Source organism: Bubalus bubalis, chromosome 9 (genome assembly GCF_019923935.1).
Source record: "Bubalus bubalis isolate 160015118507 breed Murrah chromosome 9, NDDB_SH_1, whole genome shotgun sequence".
Taxonomy (NCBI): Eukaryota; Metazoa; Chordata; class Mammalia; order Artiodactyla; family Bovidae; genus Bubalus; species Bubalus bubalis.
The window spans coordinates 79,780,801-79,804,275 of NC_059165.1; the positions used below are offsets into that span (position 1 = coordinate 79,780,801).

Genomic DNA, 23,475 nt, shown 5'->3' on the forward strand with positions numbered 1-23,475 from the left:
CACCTGAGGCCTCCCCACATGTGATCTGATCAGAACCTGTCAGCCCCACTGATCAGCCTCAGAACTTAGCACACACCTTTCCTGCCACCCCTAGTGGGCTGCAGAGGCACAACCAGTGCCTGTCCTTTCTGCCTGTTTTTCCAAGTGTTCCGAGAAGAGCAAGAGTTCAGATAAACCCTGTTGGTGGCCCTTGGAAGCTTCTCCATGAGACATACAGCCCAGGGTTACCCGCTTTTCATCCCTGGGCCCTGTGCCAGCTCCACATGGACTCTGAAAATGCAAATGGCCGAGTGCTGCCAGAGGTCTGGGGCAGGCTCCCTGCGCCTTCCATTTGCTCACTGACACCACGAGTCTGCTCTGAGTGCCCTTCCCATAGCCAAAGGCATGGATTCCTATTAAAATCTGTATTTTCCCTGACAGGGTAATACTGTCAACTGTGCTCTTCCTGGGGATCTTCCCAACCCAGAGATCAAACCCAGGTCTCCCACATTGTAGGCAGATTCTTTACAGTCTGAGCCACTGTATGACTAAACGGAATTTTTGTCAGCAAAAAACGTTTTGAAAAGAAATGTGAAGAAATTGCAGATACCAGAGGAAGGCAGGAGGAAGAAGAACAACTAGGGCTTAGACGCCTGAGAACAAACTTTGGTGTTTTTGGAGTTGTCCAGGTATTACTGAGCTCTCCCAGTATGTCTGAGGTGCTCAGTGTACCAGGTATTAGGCAAGGTCTTCTGTACACAGCTTATTTGTCCTCAGAATAATTCCCTGGTGGCTCAGACAGTGAAGAATCTGCCTGTGATGAGGAGACCCAGGTTTGATCCCGGGGTCAGGAAGATCCCCCTGGAGAAAGGAATGGCAACCCACTCCAGTATTCTTATGTGGAGAATTCCATGGACAGAGGAGCCTGATAGACTACAGCCCATAGGGTTGCAAAGATTTGCACATGACTGGTCAACAAACACTTTATACTTTTACTTTCAAAATAATTCTCACAGGAAAGACTATACTAATGGTCTTTTTATTGATAAGGAAAATAAATGCCCATTTTATTGACTAGGCAACTGGGACTCACAGAGAGCAAATACTTTGCCCAGAGTTCTGCATTTGAAGGCAAGTCTACTGACTGCAGAGCCCCTATGAAGTTTAACAGCTGAAGAATAGTCGCGATCTGAGGAACCGTGCATGGCTAGTGGTGTGAGGCAAGGATTAGCACCAAGGATGTTATGTCTGAAAATTTTGCACCTATAAGAGAGAGTTATTTGTAAAACATTTGCATGTTTTCTCTGCTTAATCCCTGTTCCTCATGTAGGGAAGGACGACAAAACAAGGCAGGGAGTGTTAACTCTGTTCTCCATTTCCTCCATATGAGGATTAAATGCGTTAAATCAACATATGGTATTCAAATCAAATGTATTCAATTTCATTGACTTCGAGTTTCTTTTAATTAATTGGACACTCAAATACACATTTGTTTCAATTCATGGTTTAAACGTCTTGTGATTCTTACAAGTATGTATCTACTCAGTTCGTATAATTTTCTTATGAAAGAAGGCAGATAAATATTAATGCAGTTTTGCATCTGAGAACTTAGTTGTGCTAAGGTTGGGAAACTTGGTTATGTAACAGTAATAAATGGCCTTGGGGTGTGTTTGAGAAGAGACACTGAAAGGATTTCAGTACCTAAATAGTAGAGAAGATCACTGGTATGACAATGAGTAAAGAAAAATCATACTTTTTAAAATTCAGTTCAGTTCAGTCGCTCAGTCATGTCCCACTCTGCGACTCCATGAATCGCAGCACGCCAGGCCTCCCTGTCCATCACCAACTCCTGGAGTTCACTCAGACTCACGTCCATTGAGTCAGTGGTGCCATCCAGCCATCTCATCCTCTGTCGTCCCCTTCTCCTCCTGCCCCCAATCCCTCCTAGCATCAGAGTCTTTTCCAATGAGTCAACTCTTCGCATGAGGTGGCCAAAGTACCGGAGTTTCAGCTTTAGCATCATTCCTTCCAAAGAAATTCCAGGGCTGATCTCCTTCAGAATGGACTGGTTGGATCTCCTTGCAGTCCGAGGGACTCTCAAGAGTCTTCTCCAACACCACAGTTCAAAAGCATCAATTCTTCGGCACTCAGCTTTCTTCACAGTCCAACTCTCACATCCATACATGACCACTGGAAAAACCATAGCCTTGACTAGATGGACCTTTGTTGGCAAAGTAATGTCTCTGCCTTTCAATATGCTATCTAGGTTGGTCATAACTTTCCTTCCAAGGAGTAAGAGTCTTTTAATTTCATGGCTGCAGTCACCATCCACAGTGATTTGGAGCCCAACAGTCTATCACTGTTTCCAATGTTTCCCCATCTATTTGCCATGAAGTAATGACTGGATGCCATGATCTTCGCTTTTTGAATGTTGAGTTTTAAGCCAGCTTTTTCACTCTCCTCTTTCACCTTCATCAAGAGGCACTTTAGTTCCTCTTTGCTTTCTGCCATTAGGATGGTGTCATCTGCATATCTGAGGTTACTGATATTTCTCCCGGCAGTCTTGATTCCAGCTTGTGCTTCTTCCAGCCCAGTGTTTCTCATGATGTACTCTGCATAGAAGTTAAATAAGCAGGGTGACAATATACAGCCTTGACATACTCCTTTTCCTATTTGGAACCAGTTAGTATCTGGTAAAAGTCATTTTGGATGTTTATTTAGAAACCTTATGAATTTGCTATATTTTTAGCCTTTGTGCATGCAAATTTTATGAAGAAAAAAAAAAAAAAAACCCTGAACATTTGAAAATCCATGGTTTTCTAAGACTTTTCAAGGATTTGGCTAGCACCAAAAATAATACATTGACATGAAATTTATTCTCTCAGTGCTGCTGTGGTATAGCTAATGATGCTAAATATATAAACCTCTTGTTTATATATTATTAAGGTTTCCCTAAAAGCATGAAAACGAAAGTTGGTACAAAAGTTTAAATTGAAAGCCTGCTGACTAATCCATTTCACATGGTCTAATATAAAATGAACTCAAAGAATTGCGAAACAGATTTGTTAAGATCTCAGGCAAGAAAATGAACACTTCAACCTGATACAGCAAAGAATCTAACATTTATGACAAATGTCTTGTTTAACCACAGTAAAAATTTACATACAATAAAGCATATAGGTGAGCATGTTAGTCATTTTTTATTTTTCTTTAACAAAATTATAATTATAATGGTGACATAATTTATTTTTTAAATGGTAGGTAAAAGCTACAATTAACCATGCCACCAAAACAAAATCACTATATTTCTTTCTAGCATTTTTTCATGAGGTGTATTTTTTGTATGGTTGTCACCATGATGTAAGGGCCATTTTATCCACTGCTTTTTTCTGCTGTTACAAAATGTGTATGGCCATCACTTTGAATGAACCACAGATCTTAGGAAAACAGAGCTGCCCCCCTGTCTGCTTTTAATCCGTTAACACTTACAGATTAACACATAACCCCATATTTAGCTTATGTTTCTGAAAGAAAGAGTATGAAGTCAGTGCAGGGAAAGATAGGAGCCAGGGGGTGATAGAGAAGTTAAAAATAAAACTCTTGTCAAAAATAATGTAAAGGGCTGGCAGTGGCAGAGATTAAATACATTGCATCTTTTCCCCGCTCTTTACTTGAATATTTCTTCCCTTTGCTTAGCCGTGGATATAAGCCCTGCAGCTCCCTGATTGTCTAGAAGGTTGTGCAGTTAAGAAAGTCAGGAATGAGGCATTGTCAGAGAGGGAGAAAACTTCAGGGCAGAGACCCAGTCTCCTCCCCATATTTTGGTTTTACTGAACTCAAAACTGGTGGAGAAATCTCCTCTTGGTAGAAATGAGTTCAAGGAAATCCAAGTAAGGAAGGGTGAGAACTCAGGGAGATAAGCATCATGGAGGGAGGTAGGGGAAGAAATGAAGCCCAGGGTGAAGGGAAAACTGGTACAGAACCTGAGTGCTTTTGACCTTGTGCAGCCCCCAGGTGACTTCCTCCTCAGAAGTCACTCTGTCATAAGGGAGGAGGGATTTTCCCTGCCCCGCCTTCCCAATCACAGCAATGGTATGACTGGGGAGGGGAGCATCATTACTGATTTTGGAGTTTCTCAGCATCTCAGAGACCACCCCACTTCTAGATGAGAGCTTATCCTTTTTCTTTAGTCTCCCAATGGGCTCTTTCTTCCTATTTAAAATGAACCGATGCGCTTTGTCCACTTAGCTCCTTTGCCCTGACTCTTCCCCTAAGAAAAAAATTTGAAAGTCATGTAATAGAAACAGGGTACTAGAATCTCATAGTTGAAGGATTCTCAGAGGCAGTAAAGAATCATCTACAAAAATCCAGACCCTTCCACGGCACTGATTGCTTAGGCCCTTACGTCTCACGGTGCAATCTGGAGCCAGAACCAGCACGGTCAGCACCACCTATAAGCCTGTTAGAAATGCGAACTTGGCCCTGCTCCAGACTCCCACATCAGAATCTGCATCCTACCAAGCTCTCCAGGCCAATCCTTTGTGCAGATGCAAGTTTGAGAAGGTGAAAGTGAAAGTCACTCAGTCATGTCCGACTCTTTGTGACCGAACCCTATGGACTATACAATGCATAGAATTCTTAAGCCAGAATACTGGAGTGGGTAGCCGTTCCCTTCACCAGGGGATCTTCCCAACCCAGTGATCAAACCCAGGTCTCCCGCATTGCGGATGGATTCTTTACCAGCTGAGCTACAAGGGAAGCCCTCAAGTTTGAGAAGCCCTGACTTAAGCCACCCTTACATTTCATCTGAATTAACAACCATGAACTAGTCTCACTTCTTTCTTCACCATCAATTCTACCATCCCACGTTTCCATCCCACGTTTCCAAGTAGGCACAAAGATGTATTTTTAAATATAAAGTTGGACTTCCCTGGTAAATAGTGGATAAGAATCTGCCTGCCAATGCAGGGGACAAGGATTCAATCCCTGGTCCAAGAAGATCCTAAATGCCACAGAGCAACTAAACCAGTGAGCTCCAACTACCAAGCCTGTGTGCTACCAGCTCCTGAAGCCTGTGTGCCGGGAGCCCTTGCTCCACAAGGGAAGCCACCACAATGAGAAGTCTGAGGACTGTGACGACAAAGAATAGCACCTGTTCTAGCAAAGCAGTGAAGACCCAGCACAGCCAATATATATAGATAAATAAATAAAATTATAAAAAAATGTAAAACAGACCCTTTTATTCTCTGTGGAACCCCCCTAAGAATACCCCATTTCACTTAAAATATAAACCAAACTCCTTTTTGTGGTCAATAAAACCCTCAAATGAGTTGGCCCCTGACAACCTTGCCTAGCTTCATCTTTGCTCTCCTTCACCCTGGCTCACTCTGCTCTAGATATGAGAACTATGAAACCCGCCAGATTCTGTCCAGCATCAGACATTTGAGGATGGGCTTCCTTCTACCCAGATCTCCACAAAATCATCTTTTATCCTATATTTTCCCCTCAGGAGAAAGATGAGAATTGTAATTCTCATCTTACCCTCAAGTAATTGTCTTCTCATCCTCAGGTCTTGGCTTAGGACTTATCACTGCCATGATGAGGCTTCTCATCTGTTCTCTGTTCTATCAGAGCAACTTGCATTTTGTAATTTCTCATTCATCTGTGTACTTGCGTGCCTGTTGGCTTGGCCTCTGCGGACAATGATTATGTCTGTTTCATTCCCCTCTGAACCCCTAGAACCCTGCGCACAGAGAACATTCAACAGATGTTTGTAGAATGAATGGACCCTGTAAGAGCCTTTTAACATTCTACCAGTTACTTTAGCACTTCTAAATAAGTGTTATTCTATTCTTGTATCTCTTGCTTATACTGGAACGAAATTGCCACCTTTAACCAGTTGAAGGAATTGGCAGCCGAATTCAGAACTAATTCTCAGTGATAAGATGACTCTAAATTTAGGCTGATGCTACTAAAGATAAACAAAGTAGGGAGATTCTTCCACTCAACTGTTTCTAAGAAAACTTGTTATTAAAAGCCATTTTACTAATGTTACTTCATAGTCAGTGGTTACCAAAATCTATAGACAGAATGTACAGTTTGGGATTTAGACTAAAGTGAATTTGAAATGAGTACAACCAGGTTTTACTACTGGTGTTTAGGATTCCATTGCCCACATGTGACCCAAATAGAAAAAAATGTGAATCGCATATTTAGGGGATGCTTTTCATTTTGATAAGGCAGTTCTGTGGTATTATGGAAAGAAAGTTGAAGTCAAGAATCTCGGTTCTGGTTGAGCAGTCAGCATAGTGTGTAACTTTCCATATAATGCTTAAAATTCTCTGAGTTCACATTTATTTTCAAGTGAAAGGAACAGAGGCACCAATCACCCTCTGCAGTTGCTATGAAAACATCTAGTGAAATCATACACTTGCCTTGTAGTCAGAAACATAGGAGGTTTTACACCAACATATTGTGTTAGCAATTTAAAGATGGAGGACATTTTAGGAAAGTTCTAATTAAGAAACTGGAGAGGTTTTTTATTTTCTGATAGTTTATAACAGTGCCTGAGAAGTGTGTGCTGAGCCACAGTGGACAGAGAGGAACGCGGCTCTGCTCGGCTTTCTACTGGACGAGCCTCTGTCTGCTCTTTGCTGCATTCCCTGTACCTGCCCTGTTCTCTCCACAGCCTTGTAATGGAGAGCTCTGCCGGGGCCCCACCAGCTCAGGTGGGCAGACCCTAGTGAAAAAGGGGGCTGCAGGCCAGGCTAGTTCTTCCTCCCATTTATCCACCCTTCCAGACCTTTAAGTGCTTCCCCCTCAAAATGGGACCAGAGTTCATACACTTAGCACTTTTTTCTGGAAAATAGAGTTCATTTAACATTTAGTTTTTAAAAAGTGGGAGAACACTCTTGCATCCTAAAGATGTGTACACCCTTTTCTCTTCTTGTATCTAAAGCTGTATTCCTAATGTGGATACGTGACTTCATACAGAGAAAACTTTACTGATGGCATTCTGGGAGCCAGCCATCTATTGGAGCTGTAGAGGGTAGAGGATGGGGATCTCTTTCAACCCCCATCCCCTGCCCTGCCCACCCCCTCTGCCTCTTGTTCTCTTAGCAAGGAGCAGTCTCTTGATGTTTCCTGGCCTTGACAGATCAGCACTGTAAAACATCGCCACCTTCAGTTAAAACTGGTAAGTGTGTTTCTGCACTTTCCAGAAACCATGCTGAGCAAGCTCTCCCCTGTCTCCACACTTCTCTGCTTGCTGAGCCTTTGTACCCTGCGTGGATGTGTATCTCTCTCTACAACTTAGCACTGAGAGAGGGGAAAAAAAGGAAACCTGGTAATGGGCCTAGAGTGGATACAAGAGTTAATCCACTCAAAAGGTTTTGCTGATGTCAGAGTGAAGGTCAACATGCTTTCCTATCAGACTCTTTGAGACCCCACGGAGCCCACCAGGCTCCTCTGTCCATGGGATTTCCCAGGCAAGAATACTAGAGCAAGTTGCCATTTCCTTCTCCAGGGACTCTTCCAGACCCAGGGATCTTCCAGACCTGGGGATCAAACCTGAGTCTGCTGCACTGGCAGGAGGTTCTTTTCCACTGAACTACCTGGGAAGCCCTTTTAGGTAACAGAATAACTAAAACTGTGTACTTTCTTGAGAATCACCCATTGCTCTTTTATAGGAACCATACTTTTAAAAGGTCCAAAGATTTTAAGTAGTAAAAATATTATGTCACATTTCATGATAGAACATACATCTTTGGAGAAGAAGTATCTTTTCTATCCAGGTAGTAAGGGATTTTGAGTATTCCTATGAGTTTTCACCCAACAAATAGATGTGTGCAGATGGGGCACAAAATGATGTGAGCAGGTCTTGACAGTTCAGGGCAGGGCTGGGAATTACAAAACTGGAATCTGACACTTTCTACAGCTGCTTGGTATCAGCAGCCACTTAAATTCAGGAAGCTGAGAACCAAATCAATGAATCTTTTCCATTAATATTTTAACTCTCAATGTGAATAAATTTTTGGTTGATATTTTTATAAGAAAATCCTCTGTACTGTCCCCTCAGCCTCACAGCATGCTTAATAAAGGGTCTGTGGCACCAGTGAAAGGAATGAGCAGACAACTCCATGGGGACATTCCAGAAACATGTGTTCCTCACTTCCACCAGTTCTTCCCAACATCGTGGCCTGACACAATGCTCCAGATTCAGAGTTAACCCTTTCTTAGTTCAGGTTCCAATCTAGTCCCCACGGATGGTACAGAGAGTACTCAGCAAGCAATCTTCAGTCAGGCTCTGTATCCTTCTTCATTTGTCATGAGATGATGTAAGTCACCTGTCACCACTCTTTGGAACTTGACGTGTTTTTGATAAGTGGGCTCACGATGAATATCATTTACATTGGATTCAGGAAACTTGACTCTAGCATTGATCCTCCTGATCTTTCATTGATGTCCCTCTCTTAGGTATAGAAGTGGAGGGAAATGGCCTCTTGGAGAACTTTGAAGTCATGTCCTTGAAGATGCCTGGGTTTCCAGTAGCTGTAGATGTGAAGGGCATTGTTGTGTACATGTTAAGGCAATTACAGCTGAAGCTGATTGTTTTGTTTCTCAAGGAAAATAGTATTCCTTTACCTTTTAACAATAAATAGCAAGAAAACAGTATTTTATCATAAAGATACCCCCTTTTTCTTCTTGATGTCTAAAGCTAATTTTCTAGTATGGACACATAACTCCATATTTAGAAGTAAAATAGACATTTTGGGAGCCAGCACTGACGTTCAGTCTCAAAAATTGGATCCACCGTTGCAATCGCAAACTGTACATTATCTTCCTAAGAAAATACTAATTTATCAGTCCCAAGAGCCAAAGAGTTGTTCTGTGTCAGCAATCAGCTTAGCCTCATAATTATAAATTTGTGAGGATCTGTTGAAAGACATGGATCCAGAAGAATTATAGTGTTCCACAGTGAGTCACTCAGAATAAAGAGCCCTGTTATTTGTAGACATTCCATACAGTCATAGAAATTTAGAGGTGGGTCAGGTCTTAGCCATCATGTGCCTAACCCCTTTATTTTACAGATGAAGCAATTTTGGCTTAGAACTTAGGAAATATTTGAAAATAATACATAGCACATCTTCAGTAGCTTTACCAAGACTGTCTTTGAAATATTCAACACATTCAGTGTGTCTAACGTGTGGGCAGGACTGGCTCACTGGGACAAGGCTCTCATGTATGTGGTCTGCTTTGCGTCTTTGGTCTAGCATGTTCTTTTGTACCTTTGTCCCCCCTGTGCAATGCCCTCTCTCCTCCCTTCATTCATTTATTCATTTTTTAAAAGGTTTAGTCCTTGGTCCCTGTATCTGTGACATGCTGTGCCTGAGAGAGGGCTGTTATAAACAGATTGGTTCATAAGCAGTCTTTGAGAGACTCTCAGTAGAGAAGGTGAGACAGATGCTTAAGTGAATGGTTGAAACAGAACTTTATAAATGCCTGACTCTCAGTATGGGCAAGTCTATCTCAGGGCACTGAGAAGCAAGGGACAGCAGTTATCTGGGAAAGTCAGAGGAAGAGAACCAAGGAGGTAACACGTGAGGGGAATCTTGGCAGATGAGCTTCCATCTCAGGCAGAGAAGGCAGCAAAGGCATCATGGGGCAGGGGTGCTCACCACAAGGAGGGAGAATGAAAGAAGGATATGGGACATGCAGAAAGGGTGAGTTTAGCAATGGAAAGGCAAAGGAAAGTGAGTGATGTGAGAATAATGGTGCTGAGATGAGAAGATAACTTAGAAAATAAAGAATGCTCAAGGATTTAGCTACTATCCCGAAAGTAGAAGGTTCGTCAAAACTTAGTTGGTTCAAGTTTAATTTCTGCAACATGAGTACATGTAAAGTTTTCTCTGCCATTTTTGTTTTACCTGTAAACCACTTGTATTATTATTTTAAACCTGTTTTTCTAAGACCACTTATTTTTAGCATATTTGTTTTTAAGAGAATCGGTGTCATAGTAAATTCAAGGACATCATTAAAATGGGATAGAAATAAAGTGTTTATGTGAACTCTTTGCTAATGAAAGTCTTTGAGGTGAAGGCCCACAGTCTCATTATTCTGAAAGGAATTTGTAAGTTTGGGGGAGGAGTTAAAGTCATTGTAGCACTTAACTGAGAGTTCTTAAATTAAGAAGAAGAAAGAGTTGAAAAGTGAGAAGCTTGCTTATTCTTTAAATCAGGGGTATTTAGCATGGTTTCTGTGCACTGGGATATGCCTCCCTAGTAGGTGGGGGAATATTGTTTTAGGCAGTACAAGGCCACCTCAAAGTTTCTAAATTAAGAAGTGACAAAATCAGACTTATCTGAATAGGAGATCAAAAAGGAAAACCTAAGAAGTAGACAGAACCCTGCACAGACTATGGGAAGGTCTCAGTGTGGTCTAGTCAGTGTGATAAGATGAAGCAAGGGACCAAATTAGAGAAGGATTGAGGATCAGTAAGCCCTCGCTGCCTAAGGGCTGAGAGGCAGGGATCATAAAAGAGAAGGGTCCTCATATAAGCGATATCATATGATATTTGTCTTTTACTTACTCTACTCAGTATGACAGGCTCTAGGTCCATCCATGTCACTGCAGATGGAGTTATTTCATTATTTTTTATGGTCATGTAATATTCCATTGCATGTATGTACCACATCTTCTTTATCCATTCGTCCATCAGTGGACATTTAGGTTTCTTCCATGTCCTGGCTATTGTAAATAGTTCGGCAGTGAACATTGGGGTATGTGTATCTTTTTGAATTATGGTTTTCTTCAGATATATGCACAGGAGTGGGATTGCTGGATCATGAAATCTAAAAGAAGAATGGTACAAATGAACTTATTTACAAAACAGAAATAGAGTCACGGATGTAGAAAACAAACTGGTTACCAAGAGGGAAAGGGAGGGAAGGATAGATTGGGAAATTGGGATTTGACATATATACATGTTATATGTGAAATAGATAGCTACTAAGAACCTACTGTATAGCACAGGGACCTCTACTTACTACTCTGCAATGACCTATATGGGAAAAGAATCTAAAAAAGAGTGGATATCGTATATGCACAACTGATTCATTTTGCTGTACAGCAGAAACTAACACAGCATTGTAAGCCAACTATACTCCAACAGAAGTTAATTTAAAAAAAGAAATAGAAAGATCAGTGATGCCTTGGAGGTGGTTTGCTTGGGAGCCAGCATACATGGTCGTATGATTCAGGAATACATTTAGAGAAGATGGAATAGAGAGAGAGAGAGAGAGGGTGTGTGTTGGATAAGGAAGTGGAAAGGAGAAAGCAGGCCAGTGTGGAAGGCGATTCAACCCCTGGGTCAGAACATTCTACCTGTTACACATACCTGCATGACGTGGGCTCACATTAGATGCTTGTTGAAGACATGGTGACCTGTAGATGGTCAGCAGGCAATTGGAAATACCATGCTGGAGATCGGAGACATTCCAAGTGCCAATTAGATTAGGAGAGGGAATTATGGCCTATAAGTCAGCCTCAAATGCACTTCCATTCACCTACTGACCATTTAGAAAATGTGTGCCATAATCAGGACTGGTTTAAGGTGTATTTTATGTGTTTCCTTTCATAAGATGTTGAAAATGAATCCACTGTACCAAAAAGTCACTGAGAACCTACTCGTATAAAGGAATTTCCTGGGTGCTTTGACGGATAGAGAGAAATTAGACACAGACTGTGTTCTTACAGAGCTTGTAAAGATCTCATAAGATAATAGATCAGATTTTCAGAGATTTAAAGTTTAACATGTGAATTGTTTATTCATGATTTCCAGAAAACAAATTTAGCCTCAAAGTCTTCCTAGTAACCATAGTTAGTCTGATTTTTGTTTCGATGCATTATAAGAACTTTATTATGGTGTTGGCATAGAACAACAGTATAAGTGGAGTTTTTGGTAGAGTTATCGAATTGGAAGTGAAAATCTTGTCAGTCATTAAGGGCAATGATGTTATGCTTAAAATGCCCATTTTCCCAGCTTAGGAGAAAGAAACTAATTGAGTTTTATCTTTTGTATATAAACAAAATTTTACTTCTCAGACAAGTATATGGTAATAAATGAGAGCATTCTCATGAAAACTTGTCATCTAATCCATTTTTTTCTAACTGGGCTTTTTTTTCCCAGGAAGTCAAGACAGAGACTAAAAAGCACAGATTTCACACTCAACCTAAAAAAAAAAAAAAAAATCATAGCTTTGAATAAGGAGGACAACAAGCCTAATGTTGATGCCCAGTCTTCAGTTTCTAGGCTCTTCTGTGGAAAGAAGTGTTTTCATAAGATTCAGACAGAATTCATTTCCATAGAGCATTCTTAATGGCTCCTGTCAGAAGAAAACAGCTGGGAAACATATGGTATCCATTTCCCTGTATCACTTGGAAAAAATTTCACATGTAAATAAAGCCAACATAAAAGAGTAGCCTTTTGAACCCACGACCTTATATGATACATAAATACATTGGTACAATGCTCTCGTTGTACTGGCCCACTAAGTTATGTGGCTTGAAAATTTTTGTATTACATCCTGAGATTCACATTATCAAGAAGTTCCAAAAACATGAAGGTAGTTGGCAATATATGAGCAAATGCTGTCCCTAATAATAAGTGTATATCTCAGAAATGTTAAGGAATATATATATATATTCTACTATAAGCTTTTCAGATAATTGATGGATAAAATTAAAGGCATATTTACATATAATAAACTCTATGTCCACTGTTTCTCTGCTCTTTTAAAAAAGTAAGTAACCATGTGTTCTTGAAAGGAAGAGTTAAAGGCTTGGCAAGAATTGCTGGCAGGCATTAATTTTTTTAGCTTTACATTTTAAAGGGCAAAAGGACATATAAAGGATAGAAAGACTTTGAAATTTATAATGGACCAGTTGGAATTAGTCTTTGCCTTTGCATATTTACATTTCATAAATAACTAGAAAATCCAGCTCTCGTTGGTGATTATCGCTCCTCTGAGTTTATTAAAAGGACTTTCGTTCCCTGTGAAATTAAGCTGTGAATCCCTCAGAAGATGCACTTTGGGCATTTTTAAAGAAATTTACTGTGTTATACAGAGTGAGATTCAAACTCAGATACTAGCATTTGTTAATTGTCTGCTCTGTGTCAAGAACTGTATACATATAAGAACCAGAGTTAGCTAAAGGCAGAGGAGCAGCAGCTTAAGAGCATCTAGATACCTCCCTTCCCTCTGGAATATTCTCAATTAACACCCGTTTCATCTGTCTATGATGTGGGAGACCTGGGTTCGATCCCTGGGTTGGGAAGATCCCTTGGAGAAGGAAATGGCAATCCACTCCAGTACTATTGCCTGGAAAATCCCATGGACAGAGGAGCCTGGTAGGCTACAGTCCATGGGGTTGCAAAGAGTCGGACACGACTGAGTGACTTCACGTTCTTATTAGACAGAATCCTGGCCTCACTCCACAGCTGACAGTGTTCTCGTAGGTTCCTGAAAGTCCTCAGAGAAGGATTGCTTTGTGCAGACCCTCTGAGACCACAAGCAAAGTTGTGGTCCACTTGGGGGGAAAACTCACCCACCGATAGGTATCCAGCATTCAGGCTTAGAACACTCACTCTCATTTTGTTTTGACTCTGGAACTTACCGGAATCCTTTGAGAACACACTGTAGTAGGAAGAAGAATGGCCAGGTCTAAATCTGGGGAACTTTAAATCATCTGTATGCTACTTTCACCCCAAGAATCAGTGATAGCAGGGGCTATTGCAGAAGTTACAGTCCCAAATATATGTTCCTCTCAGGTTCCTTTAGTTTTTGGTTGTGCTGTGTGTGTGTGTGTACTCAGTCACTCCATCGTGTCCAACTCTTTGAGACCCCATGGACTGTAGCCTACCAGGCTCCTCTGTCCATGGGATTCTCCAGGCAAGAATACTGGACTGGGTTGCCATTTCTTCCCACAAGGGGTCTTCTCAACCCAGGAATCGAACCCCCATCTCTTGCGTCTCCTCTGTTGGCAGGTGGAATTCTTTACTACCGCACCACCTGGGAAGCCCATTTTTGGGTTGTGCTTGCTGGCAAAGAACAGACAGACACAGGTGCTTTGGTTTAAACACTTTCCACCTGCTGCCGTTCTAGAGGAGACAGAGATGGGAGATGCTGAGTGGGAAGGCATATCCTGAAACCTCACCCCTTTGGTGGAGGATGGTATAAACTAAGTGGGAAAGAAGTAAAAGTCCATAAATCAGTGGCCTGCAAGTTACCGGGGTGCAGGGTCATCTGTCTAGTCAGAGCACTGTCCCAGAGAGGAAGCTGTATCATCGAGGCCAAGGGAGGAGGCCATTGCTCGGTCAGCCTCTGAGGGGAGACAGGGGCAGCTGGTCATATGAGGCTCCCTGTGGAAGGAGGTGGTGCTTGTCTTTCACCTCTGATGTGTTGCTGTTTCACTTGACACGTCATCCCAACCAGATACTCAAACACAGACTATACAATCTTTATCTAAACTTTGCACAGAAATGAGAAGGGGGAAAAAAAATACTAGCCTGCCTGCTTCACCCTCCCTTTGCAACTTCCTCCTGTTATTTCCAGCTTTCCAAACGACGGAGGGCCGCAGTGACTCTAAAAGAGCATGCTCCCTTGTGGCGTGGCAGTGTGTTATGTTGCTGGTCATATGCCAGAAAGCACTGTCAAATGCCCATGAGCTATGGTTGACTTGGATACTAATCAGTCTAGGGTGGGATGAACTCCACTGTGCCTTATCTCCCACGGTCCAGCCAGTCCTGACCATTCCATGCCTTCCTGTTCTTTCCCTGATCCATCTAACAGATCACCTAGCAAATCACTCAATAGTTCTCAGTTTAAGTTTGCCCAGTATTAAATCATTTACCCCTTCTTTCTCCAAGACTTCATGAGCTCTAAGGGTATACCTATGTGTGTGTGCACAAATGCAGGTACATACCTTCTCTCCCTGAATTAGTTTGGAAGTTTATTAAATGCAAAGGATCCTATCCTCCAATTCTGTTTTTCAGAGTGGTGACAAGTATCAACATACTGTCAGGGAGGTGCAACCACTCAGGGAATAAAACAGAGTGTCTGTCTGGGTTTGTTTTCTTTTGCTGTTTGCTTCTACTATTATTACTACATGAATTAATTCTGAGCCAATACATGGTAACTTTCTTTTAGCATTCACTGTTTTTCGAGGGTAAGTACAAACTTTTATGGTCTACATTCTCTCTTAAATTGTTCCTTAATACCCAGACTTCCTTTGAGCACAACTTGAGAGCATCGTGTCTGCCTACATGGCCATGCTATTTTCAGGGTTTCAATTTAATAGTCCCCTCTCTTAATTTATTTTAAAACAGTGTCTAGCTCTGGCTGGAATTGTGGTGTCTCAACTCTTATTACAAACACGCAGAAGCCCACAGGAATCGCCGATGTGTATAGTAAGTTCCGCCCAGTGAAAAGAGTGTCCCCATTGAAACACCAGCCAGAGACTCTGGAGAACAATGAAAGTGATGACCAAAAGAACCAAAAGGCAGAGTACCAGAAAGGGAGTGATCCTGACCCAGGCCCCCAACCCGAGGAGCTCGGCCCCAGAGCTGTCGAGGGCAGCCCCCAAAGGAAGAGCACGGAACCCAGCACCCTGCTGGGGGAGCTGGAACATTATGACCTCGACATGGATGAGATTCTCGACGTGCCTTACATCAAATCCAGTCAGCAGCTGGCCTCTTTCACCAAGTCGACTTCGGAAAAAAGAATTTTGGGTTTATGCACAAGCATTAATGGCCTTTCCGGCAAAGCTTGCCCTACCGGAAGTGCCGAGAGCTCCCCGTCTAACATGACACCATTTTGTGTCCTTTCTCCTGTGAAAAGCCCTCACTTGAGAAAAGCATCCTCTGTTGTCCAGGACCAACAGAAGCTCTCCCCTGAAGAATCAGAGAGTTCTCCTCCTCCCGTTAAATGTGGCTCTGCTTATGAGCCTGAAAACCAGGGTAAGGACTTCCTATACAAGACCTTCAGTGATCCTCACAGTCGGAAAGTTGACAAGGCAATGGCACCAGATTGCCAGCTCAGGGCCTTCCATCTGCAGTCCTCAGCAACAGACCCCAAACTAGAGGAGCAGATTGGTGGCATGAACTGGACCAGCTCCCAGGGACCCGAAGAAAGGAACGAGTACCTGAAAAAAGTAAAAAGCATCTTGAACATTGTTAAAGAAGGACAAATATCTCTCCTGGTGAGTATGAACTAATTCAATATACACCCTAACCATCTAGAACTCCAGTTCTATCAACTCCGTTCACCAGTAACAGAATGATGATGCTTTTGTTCCAGTTTTTGTTTAATCTCTGCTCATGGCTTTAGTTGGGCGATGTGACTTTGGAATTTTAAAATTAAAAGGTGTTTAATATAAGGAAAAACAAATGGCTATAGAGGGAGTATTATTTCACTTGAACTGTGCATGAATTCAACTGTAATAAGGACATGTACTCTAAAGTAAAAGCAAAACCCAAAAAAGCCCAGCACTTTTAAAAATATGAATGTTAAATGTCTTTCCTTTTGCTTTTCAAATGGTTCCCAATGCTCTCACTGAGTTATTTGTGGGGATGTCAGTTCCTTGCTGATGGGGAATTGCCAGATATATGAACAGAGGGTCTTATGTTTTATCCTGATCATTATTCAGAAGACTTGGACCAGGATGTTTGAAAGCTTTTGCAGATAGAGACTTACCCTAGAGCTTGATTGCCCTCTGACCCACATGGAGTTTTTATTTAGTTCCAGGTCTGCATGTCTAGGGAGCATGAAGAAGCTTTTCCAGAGACTCTAGACACAGAGTAACATGATGTAAGAAAAGTCTGTTCTGCTTAGGCTCAGAGAAAACTAAACTGAAATCACATTCCATCTGCCTACATTGTTCTTTCCTGGCTTCCAGACATGGATCAAACAGTAGTAAACCTGAGCTGACACTGTGGTGTTAATTAAAGTCTCATTCAAGGAAAATCATCACATCTTGGCCATGTGATTCTACTCATGGTAAAGCTATGCATAGATAAATGTAATGCACTTGGTCTATTACCACAAATTTTAGTGTTATGATAGGATGATATCATTGAACAATTTTACTAAGTAAAGTAATTTTTTTTTTTTTTTTTTTGGCCTCTTGAAAATGTCTTTTCCATTTCTCCTGGCTCTTCTCTCTGGTTCATTCCTTTCTTTTATCTTTCCCATGTTTTTATGTTTCCCAAATGATAACACCTCTCAATTTACCCAACAGTCTTTATCAATGAGTCACATTCAGGGCACTGAACTTCACTCGAGGTGAAGAAACCAGAGTCTAAGTATAGCTTCCAGATGCCCATGAGTTTGTTTAGGGGTGAAAGTGTCTGGAGGTACCCGGGGGAGCACAGACTACAGCACCCATCATGAGGCTTGCCGTCAGAGCCAGCTCTCCAAAGCTCAAGTCAAAGCAGATGGTTAAGACAGGTAGTTCATTCATTCAGCAAACCTACCGCAGGGAATAAAGCAGAGTCTGGCCCTCAGAACATAGCAGGAATGGAGGAGACAGACAAGAAACCTGCTGGTTGCCATGAGTTGTTAGAAAGCTGGCTTGGAGCCTCTACAGACTCGTTGACTCATCTCTGTTGCCTGTCTCCCATGAAAGTAAGTCACTTGAGCATTCCTGTGCTTTCATAGCAAGGAATTCTGACTTATTACAACCCCGTGACTGTCACCAGGGCTTCTGGAAGTTCATCTCTTCTTCCCAAGGCCCAGAGCAAAACCCCCACAAGCTTCTCATTCTGTTTTATTGACTTAAGTTTTCCTCATCTTACTATGTGTACAGCCACACCTAGCTGCCGACAATCTAGACAAAATTCATGACGAAAGTGGAAACAATCTCTTACACGTTGCCGCATCGCAGGGACACGCAGAGTGCCTGCAGCACCTCACTTCTTTGATGGGAGAAGACTGCCTCAACGAGCGAAATGTGGAGAAGTTGACTCCCGCAGGCCTGGCCATCAAGGTATTGGTGGTTGGGGCTGGGCCTTCCACATGTTCCTGTCTTGTCAGATTTCTAGTAAACTCTTAGAGTGGAAAGAGAGAAGAGTGATGTTCCAAGCAAACAGCAAGTGAACCTATTGCATTTAAAAGGTTAACCATCTCAGTTGCTAACTGCTTCGAGATTTTGAGACTATATTCCAATTTAGGGTAAGCATCAAAAGAGAAAGGAAAGCTAATAAAGAGAAAGGAAAATGATCTGTTGCCATTTTAAGAACTTTTGTTATTCATGGTGACTGCAGTTTGGATTCTTAACCACCCCTGGATCTTTGTGAGGCTGTTTCATTTTTTTTTCCTAATGTGAGTATAAATGAGCAAGATGAATGGGGAAAAGGTATATGGTAAGGCATGCTAGCCTAGCACTCAGGAGGATTTCAGAGAATAAAGTGGACCTCTAATGGATTACATCTGAAGTTGAAGTATCTGCAATATCAGGAGTTCTTTAGAATATCGGTGCCGAGTTTGAGTTTGGCTCTCACAGAACACAGTATGTTAACTGTCAAAAACTAGGCAAATTAATGCCGACTGGGATAGAGTTAAAACCCAGAAACACTGATACAGGAAAATGTTGTTTTTTATAGCACTGTAGTGAGTGCCTCTGTAAAATGTAACACATCACTAGAAGGTTAGCTATTAAACTAAAATTACTTTTAAGATCTTTGGCAAATAAATGTGGAATTCAATCACATTTATTAAGAAGCCAGAAGTGAAATTTAGGGAAATATAATACATCTTGTGCTTCTGCATTTGTACTTTGCTTTGCTTAATAGTTATGGCTTCTAAAAGCTGAATAATCATAATTTTTACAAATAGAATTATATTGAAATATACTAGGGGAACTTGCTAGTTTAAAGTCTGTTTGTGAATTCACTAAGGAACATGTTATATTTGAAAAGCAATTTCCTTCCCCTGTATACCTCTTATGCAAATCTAAATTTTTGTATCTTCAATTTATTTATCATTCAGCAAAGTTTTACATTGTTAAAAAGTTGCTTTCTATTCTGTTTAATGTTACTTAGTGATTAGGTTTCTTGATCATATAAGAAATCCATGACCCCAGTGGATAGATATCATTTTTCCTTAGTTGTCAGTGATGCTATGTCAAATAAGAGCTGAACTGCCATCAAGAAAAAAGAAAAAACACATGTGAGTGAAAATTCAGTATAGTGAAGTTAAACAGTGTTTTTGAATCCACCAGACATTGTTTTAAGGCGCTGGCAAAACAAATGTGAATGAGGCATAGTCTCTTTTCTAAAGGAATTGATAGCCTGGTGGATAAGGCAGGTAAGTTACCAGTGTAGGATGGTGAATTCAGGATCTAGTCCCATGTCAGAATGCTGTGGGAAGGCAAGAATTGGGTTTGGTAATCAGTGGGAATGTCAGTCATGACTGAAATATTCTTTCAGTGCCAGTGACTGCTGACATCTACCTTGTCATTTCAGTATTTATAAAATACAGTGCTCATTAGTTTTACTCACTGGTGGTGGGTTTTGAATATATCTTACCTACATAATCGTAGTCAAGTCTTCCCTAGTGGCTCAGACAGTAAAGAGTGCCTGCAGCGTGGGAGACCCGGATTCAGTCCCTGGGTCAGGAAGAGCCCCTGGAGAAAGGAATGGCAACCCACTCCAGTATTCTTGCCTGGAAAAATCCCATGGACAGAGGAGCCTGGTGGGCTATACAGTCCATAGAGTTGCAAAGAGTCAGACACGACTGAGAGACTAACACACACACATAATCGTATAAAATTTGTTAATTTGTGTGCCCAAATGCTTGTTTTGACAGAGTAAGAATCTTCAAAGTAGAAAGGTACCTAAGAAATTTAATGGTCATTAAGCCAACCCTGGGCAAACTCCTTTATGTTATTCATATTAAGTGTTCATTTATTCTTAAACTCCTCCAGTCAATATAGGTTCTCTCTAATACAATCAGCATGCAAACTTAGTAATTTTTTTTTTTCTGCTTTAATGAAGAACATGCATCAAACCCATAGGACTCAAAAGCTCTTATAGTTTCACAGTCTCAGGCTTTTCATACTTTACTTCTGGAAAATGATCTGAGAAATGGAAGTGTTCTTTTATTCCTTCATTTAATCTAGAATTTACAAAAGCGGTAAATACAAATATTTTATAACACGTGCCTTGCCTTCTGGCGATCCTGTCCTGATACATGTCCTGCCTCAGTCCATTAGTGTTTGGTGATGGACATTGATGAAATTGAGGGAGTCCCAAGAAGTCATCATTCTTCCATTTTAAGACTTTGTTTTGAACACTGGTAACTAACTGGTGGTGTTTCACCTCGTTCAGCACATTTTGGAGAGCCCTGCTGTCATTAAAGACAAACAGACTTGGTACAAATGGGCAGAAGTTGCTCAGATGATACAACTTGGCTGACAGGAAGCAGAGTCAGAGACAGGATATCAAATAAGAAGATTACATTAGAAAAGGGGCTCTGAAGTCATACCAAAGCTTAAGAACATCTCCCCCCACACTTAAACTCCTTAAATGGAACATCATAAATTCTTGGCAGCTCCATGCAAAATTTATTGAGTGCTTTCTCGGGGACCCAACACTAGATACTGTGGGAGTTCAAGGTATTATTAAGTGCCCTTTGGGAACAGTTAAACAAAATGATTGTAAAGAAAGTTTCAAAAAGGTGAAAATAATCTGTTTTCTAACATGGAGCCAGCACAAAAATTTAGAATCTAAACAGATTTATAATGAAATAACCTTAATTCTCTCTTAATTTCTGAATAAGCCCAAAGACAAAATGCTGGTCTGGTGAGAAAATACATAACCTACTCATTGTCCTTTTTAACATACAATGAGTGACCCAAAGCTCAGAGATGTTAGCAAGTAAAAATTTCCAGCTAGAACTTAATAAGATTTTTGTTTTGTTGGTAGTTCTATTAATGACAAGTGATATGGCTTTCAAACTCATGGTAATGATATAGTATTTCCTTTTGCCTCTCTGGCAACTTTTTATTTGTTTAAATGTTTCTTCTTCGATGAACTAAGCCTAACACATCAAACAGAACATTCTACCCAATAGCAGCAGAAACATGCATTTTTTTCAAGTGCACATGAAATATTCTCTCTTATAGACCATATGTTGGGTCATAAAACAAATCTCAATAAATTTAAAGTAATTAAAATGCAAAATGTTTGTCTTTAACTATAATGAAATGCAATCAGCTTTAATAACAGAAGGAGATTTAAGATATTCACAAATATATAGAATTAAAACAGTCCAAAATAATCATTATATCAAAAGAGAAATTATAAGGAAAACTGTAAGCTGTTTGGAGATCAATGAAAATGCAACATACCTACATTTAAATATGCACCTAAAGCTTACTTAAAGGGAAATATATGTTTTGGTAAATGCCTGTGTTTAAAAAAGAAGGAGAAGGAGGAAGATCTCAAATTAATAGCCTAATCTACCTCACATAGAAAAATACTAAATTCAAAGCAAGCGGGAAGAATAAAATCTAAAACTTTTCAAGAAAAAATAAATGAAATAGACAATAGAAAAGCAATAGAAAAAATCAGCAAAACCAAATTTGTCTCATAAAAAGCTGCTTAAAAATTAGCAAACCTTTAGTTAGACTAACCAAAGACAGAGAAAAGACTCTAACTGCTATTACTAAAATCAGGACTATTGTCTCATATTTCTGCATTCTGTGTTAAAACACATTGATGTAGACTGTCTTGCTTATAGATGCTCAGCATGGTTCCTTTTCCTTTCTTCATTCAGAGAGAATGAAGCACATTGTATCCGTGGGTTGTTTTATTTTGTTTTTTAAGTTCTCCTAAGAAACACTGCATGCTCAAATTGTGTAATTTAAGGAGAGGCCATAATGAATGATTTATAAGCAAAAGGAGGGTGAATGGATGGGGTGTAGGTGTAGGGAGCATGTGAAGGACAGTACAATATATTGGGGTCAGTAACAACCAGAGCACATTTACCACCCCAGAGCCTAAAAGGGCAGGGGAAGGGCTTGAGATAGAGAGAATTGAGTAGAACTGCTGACTTTTGACCTTTGACTAGTTGGTAGGACTCAGCAGACCAGTGGCATCTCCATTAAGGGGGAGTCGGGAACAAAGGGAACCTTAAACACACTCTCTTTTCCTAGTTTCCTACTACTGCTTTCCATCAGCCAAACCTAGTCAAAAGCCGGGGACCAAGGACATCAACCCATAGAGATCAGCCTCCCTGGGCAGCAAGGAGGAAAGAAATGGGAGGAGATAGAGCTGAGTGGGGCACCGGGAAACTATTCAACAGGTACTAATCATGCTAGATGACTGTTCTACATGAGATTAGCTACAAGTTAACTACTTGAAATTCCAGAGTAAGTGAAGAATGAGCAGATTACTTCCCCTGTCTTATTTTCAGTATAGGTCTCCCTGACTTCACACTCACTGTAGTTCTTTTCTCTTGGGCTAAGATCCCACACTGTGTAAACCAGGAAAGCAGCTGAATGTCTTATTTGTCTTCTGGAGTTATTATGAGGATCTAAGACAGCATTTTAATATAGTATAAGATAACAGGTATTGTGTGCTTAGGAAGCTGACAGGCTTCGCCTCATTTAATCTTTACAGTAACTCCATAAGGTAGCTGCTACTAACCCCTGCTATTTCATAGATGAGAAAATTGAGTATCAGAGAGATGAAGAAGCTTATTCAAGGTCTTGTAACTAAGTGGTGGATTAAGGATTTAAATCCAGTCCAAAGTCTGGGTCTTAATCGCTAGGTTGTGTATATCACAGCAATCTTCCTGATTTGCACAGTGTGGGTTTGAACACAGGAGAAAAGGACTGTGAGCATCAGGGAAGAGAAGGCTCCTTCAGTGAAGGTAGCATTGGGATTATTTCCCTTTTCTTTATTTTGGACTCCTCACATTCTAACTTATCAAGAGAAAAAGCCAGTTCTAAGAGTTAATGGATAAACAAATTGTAGTATATTCATACAGTGGAATACTTCTCAGCAATAAAAAGAAATAAGCTATCTCCAAGCAGTAGCTTATGTAGATAGAAGCATTATGCAGCCTACCAGGCTTCTCTGTCCATGAGATTTTCCAGGCAAGGATACTGGAGTGGGTTGCCATTTCCTTCTCCAGGGGATCTTCCCAACCCAGGGATTGAACCCAGGTCTCCTGCACTGCAGGCAGATTCTTTACTGACTGAGCTACAAGGGAAGCCCAGGTAGAAAGAAACTTGATGTTAAAGAGTGCATATTCTCTTCTGCTGTGATAGGAATCAGAGTGGTCATGTGGGCAAAGGTGAGCAGTATAAGAACAAAGGAGAACTAGAAATGGGGGGGCAAGGGTGGAGATGTTCTGTGTCTTTATTGGAGTTGTAGTTACCAGAGAATATACTTGTCAAAAATTCAAATTGTACTTTTAAAAGAGTACATTTTAT

General features: G+C 40.8%; 1 protein-coding gene across 11 annotated transcripts in view; it reads left to right on the top strand.

Moving 5' to 3' along the window:
* LOC102397629 (synuclein alpha interacting protein) overlaps positions 1-23,475 on the top strand; it is a 165,725-nt gene that overhangs the window by 104,649 nt on the left and 37,601 nt on the right. For 9 of the 11 annotated variants that reach the window (XM_025293007.3, XM_025293005.3, XM_044947803.2 and 6 more), the window contains 2 exons: positions 15,365-16,236; positions 17,842-18,021. In XM_025293007.3, the coding sequence (XP_025148792.2) occupies positions 15,365-16,236; positions 17,842-18,021 (1,052 nt within the window). The remainder of the gene's footprint in view (positions 1-15,364; positions 16,237-17,841; positions 18,022-23,475) is intronic. The other 2 variants (XM_025293011.3, XM_044947806.2) reach the window with 1 other exon arrangement.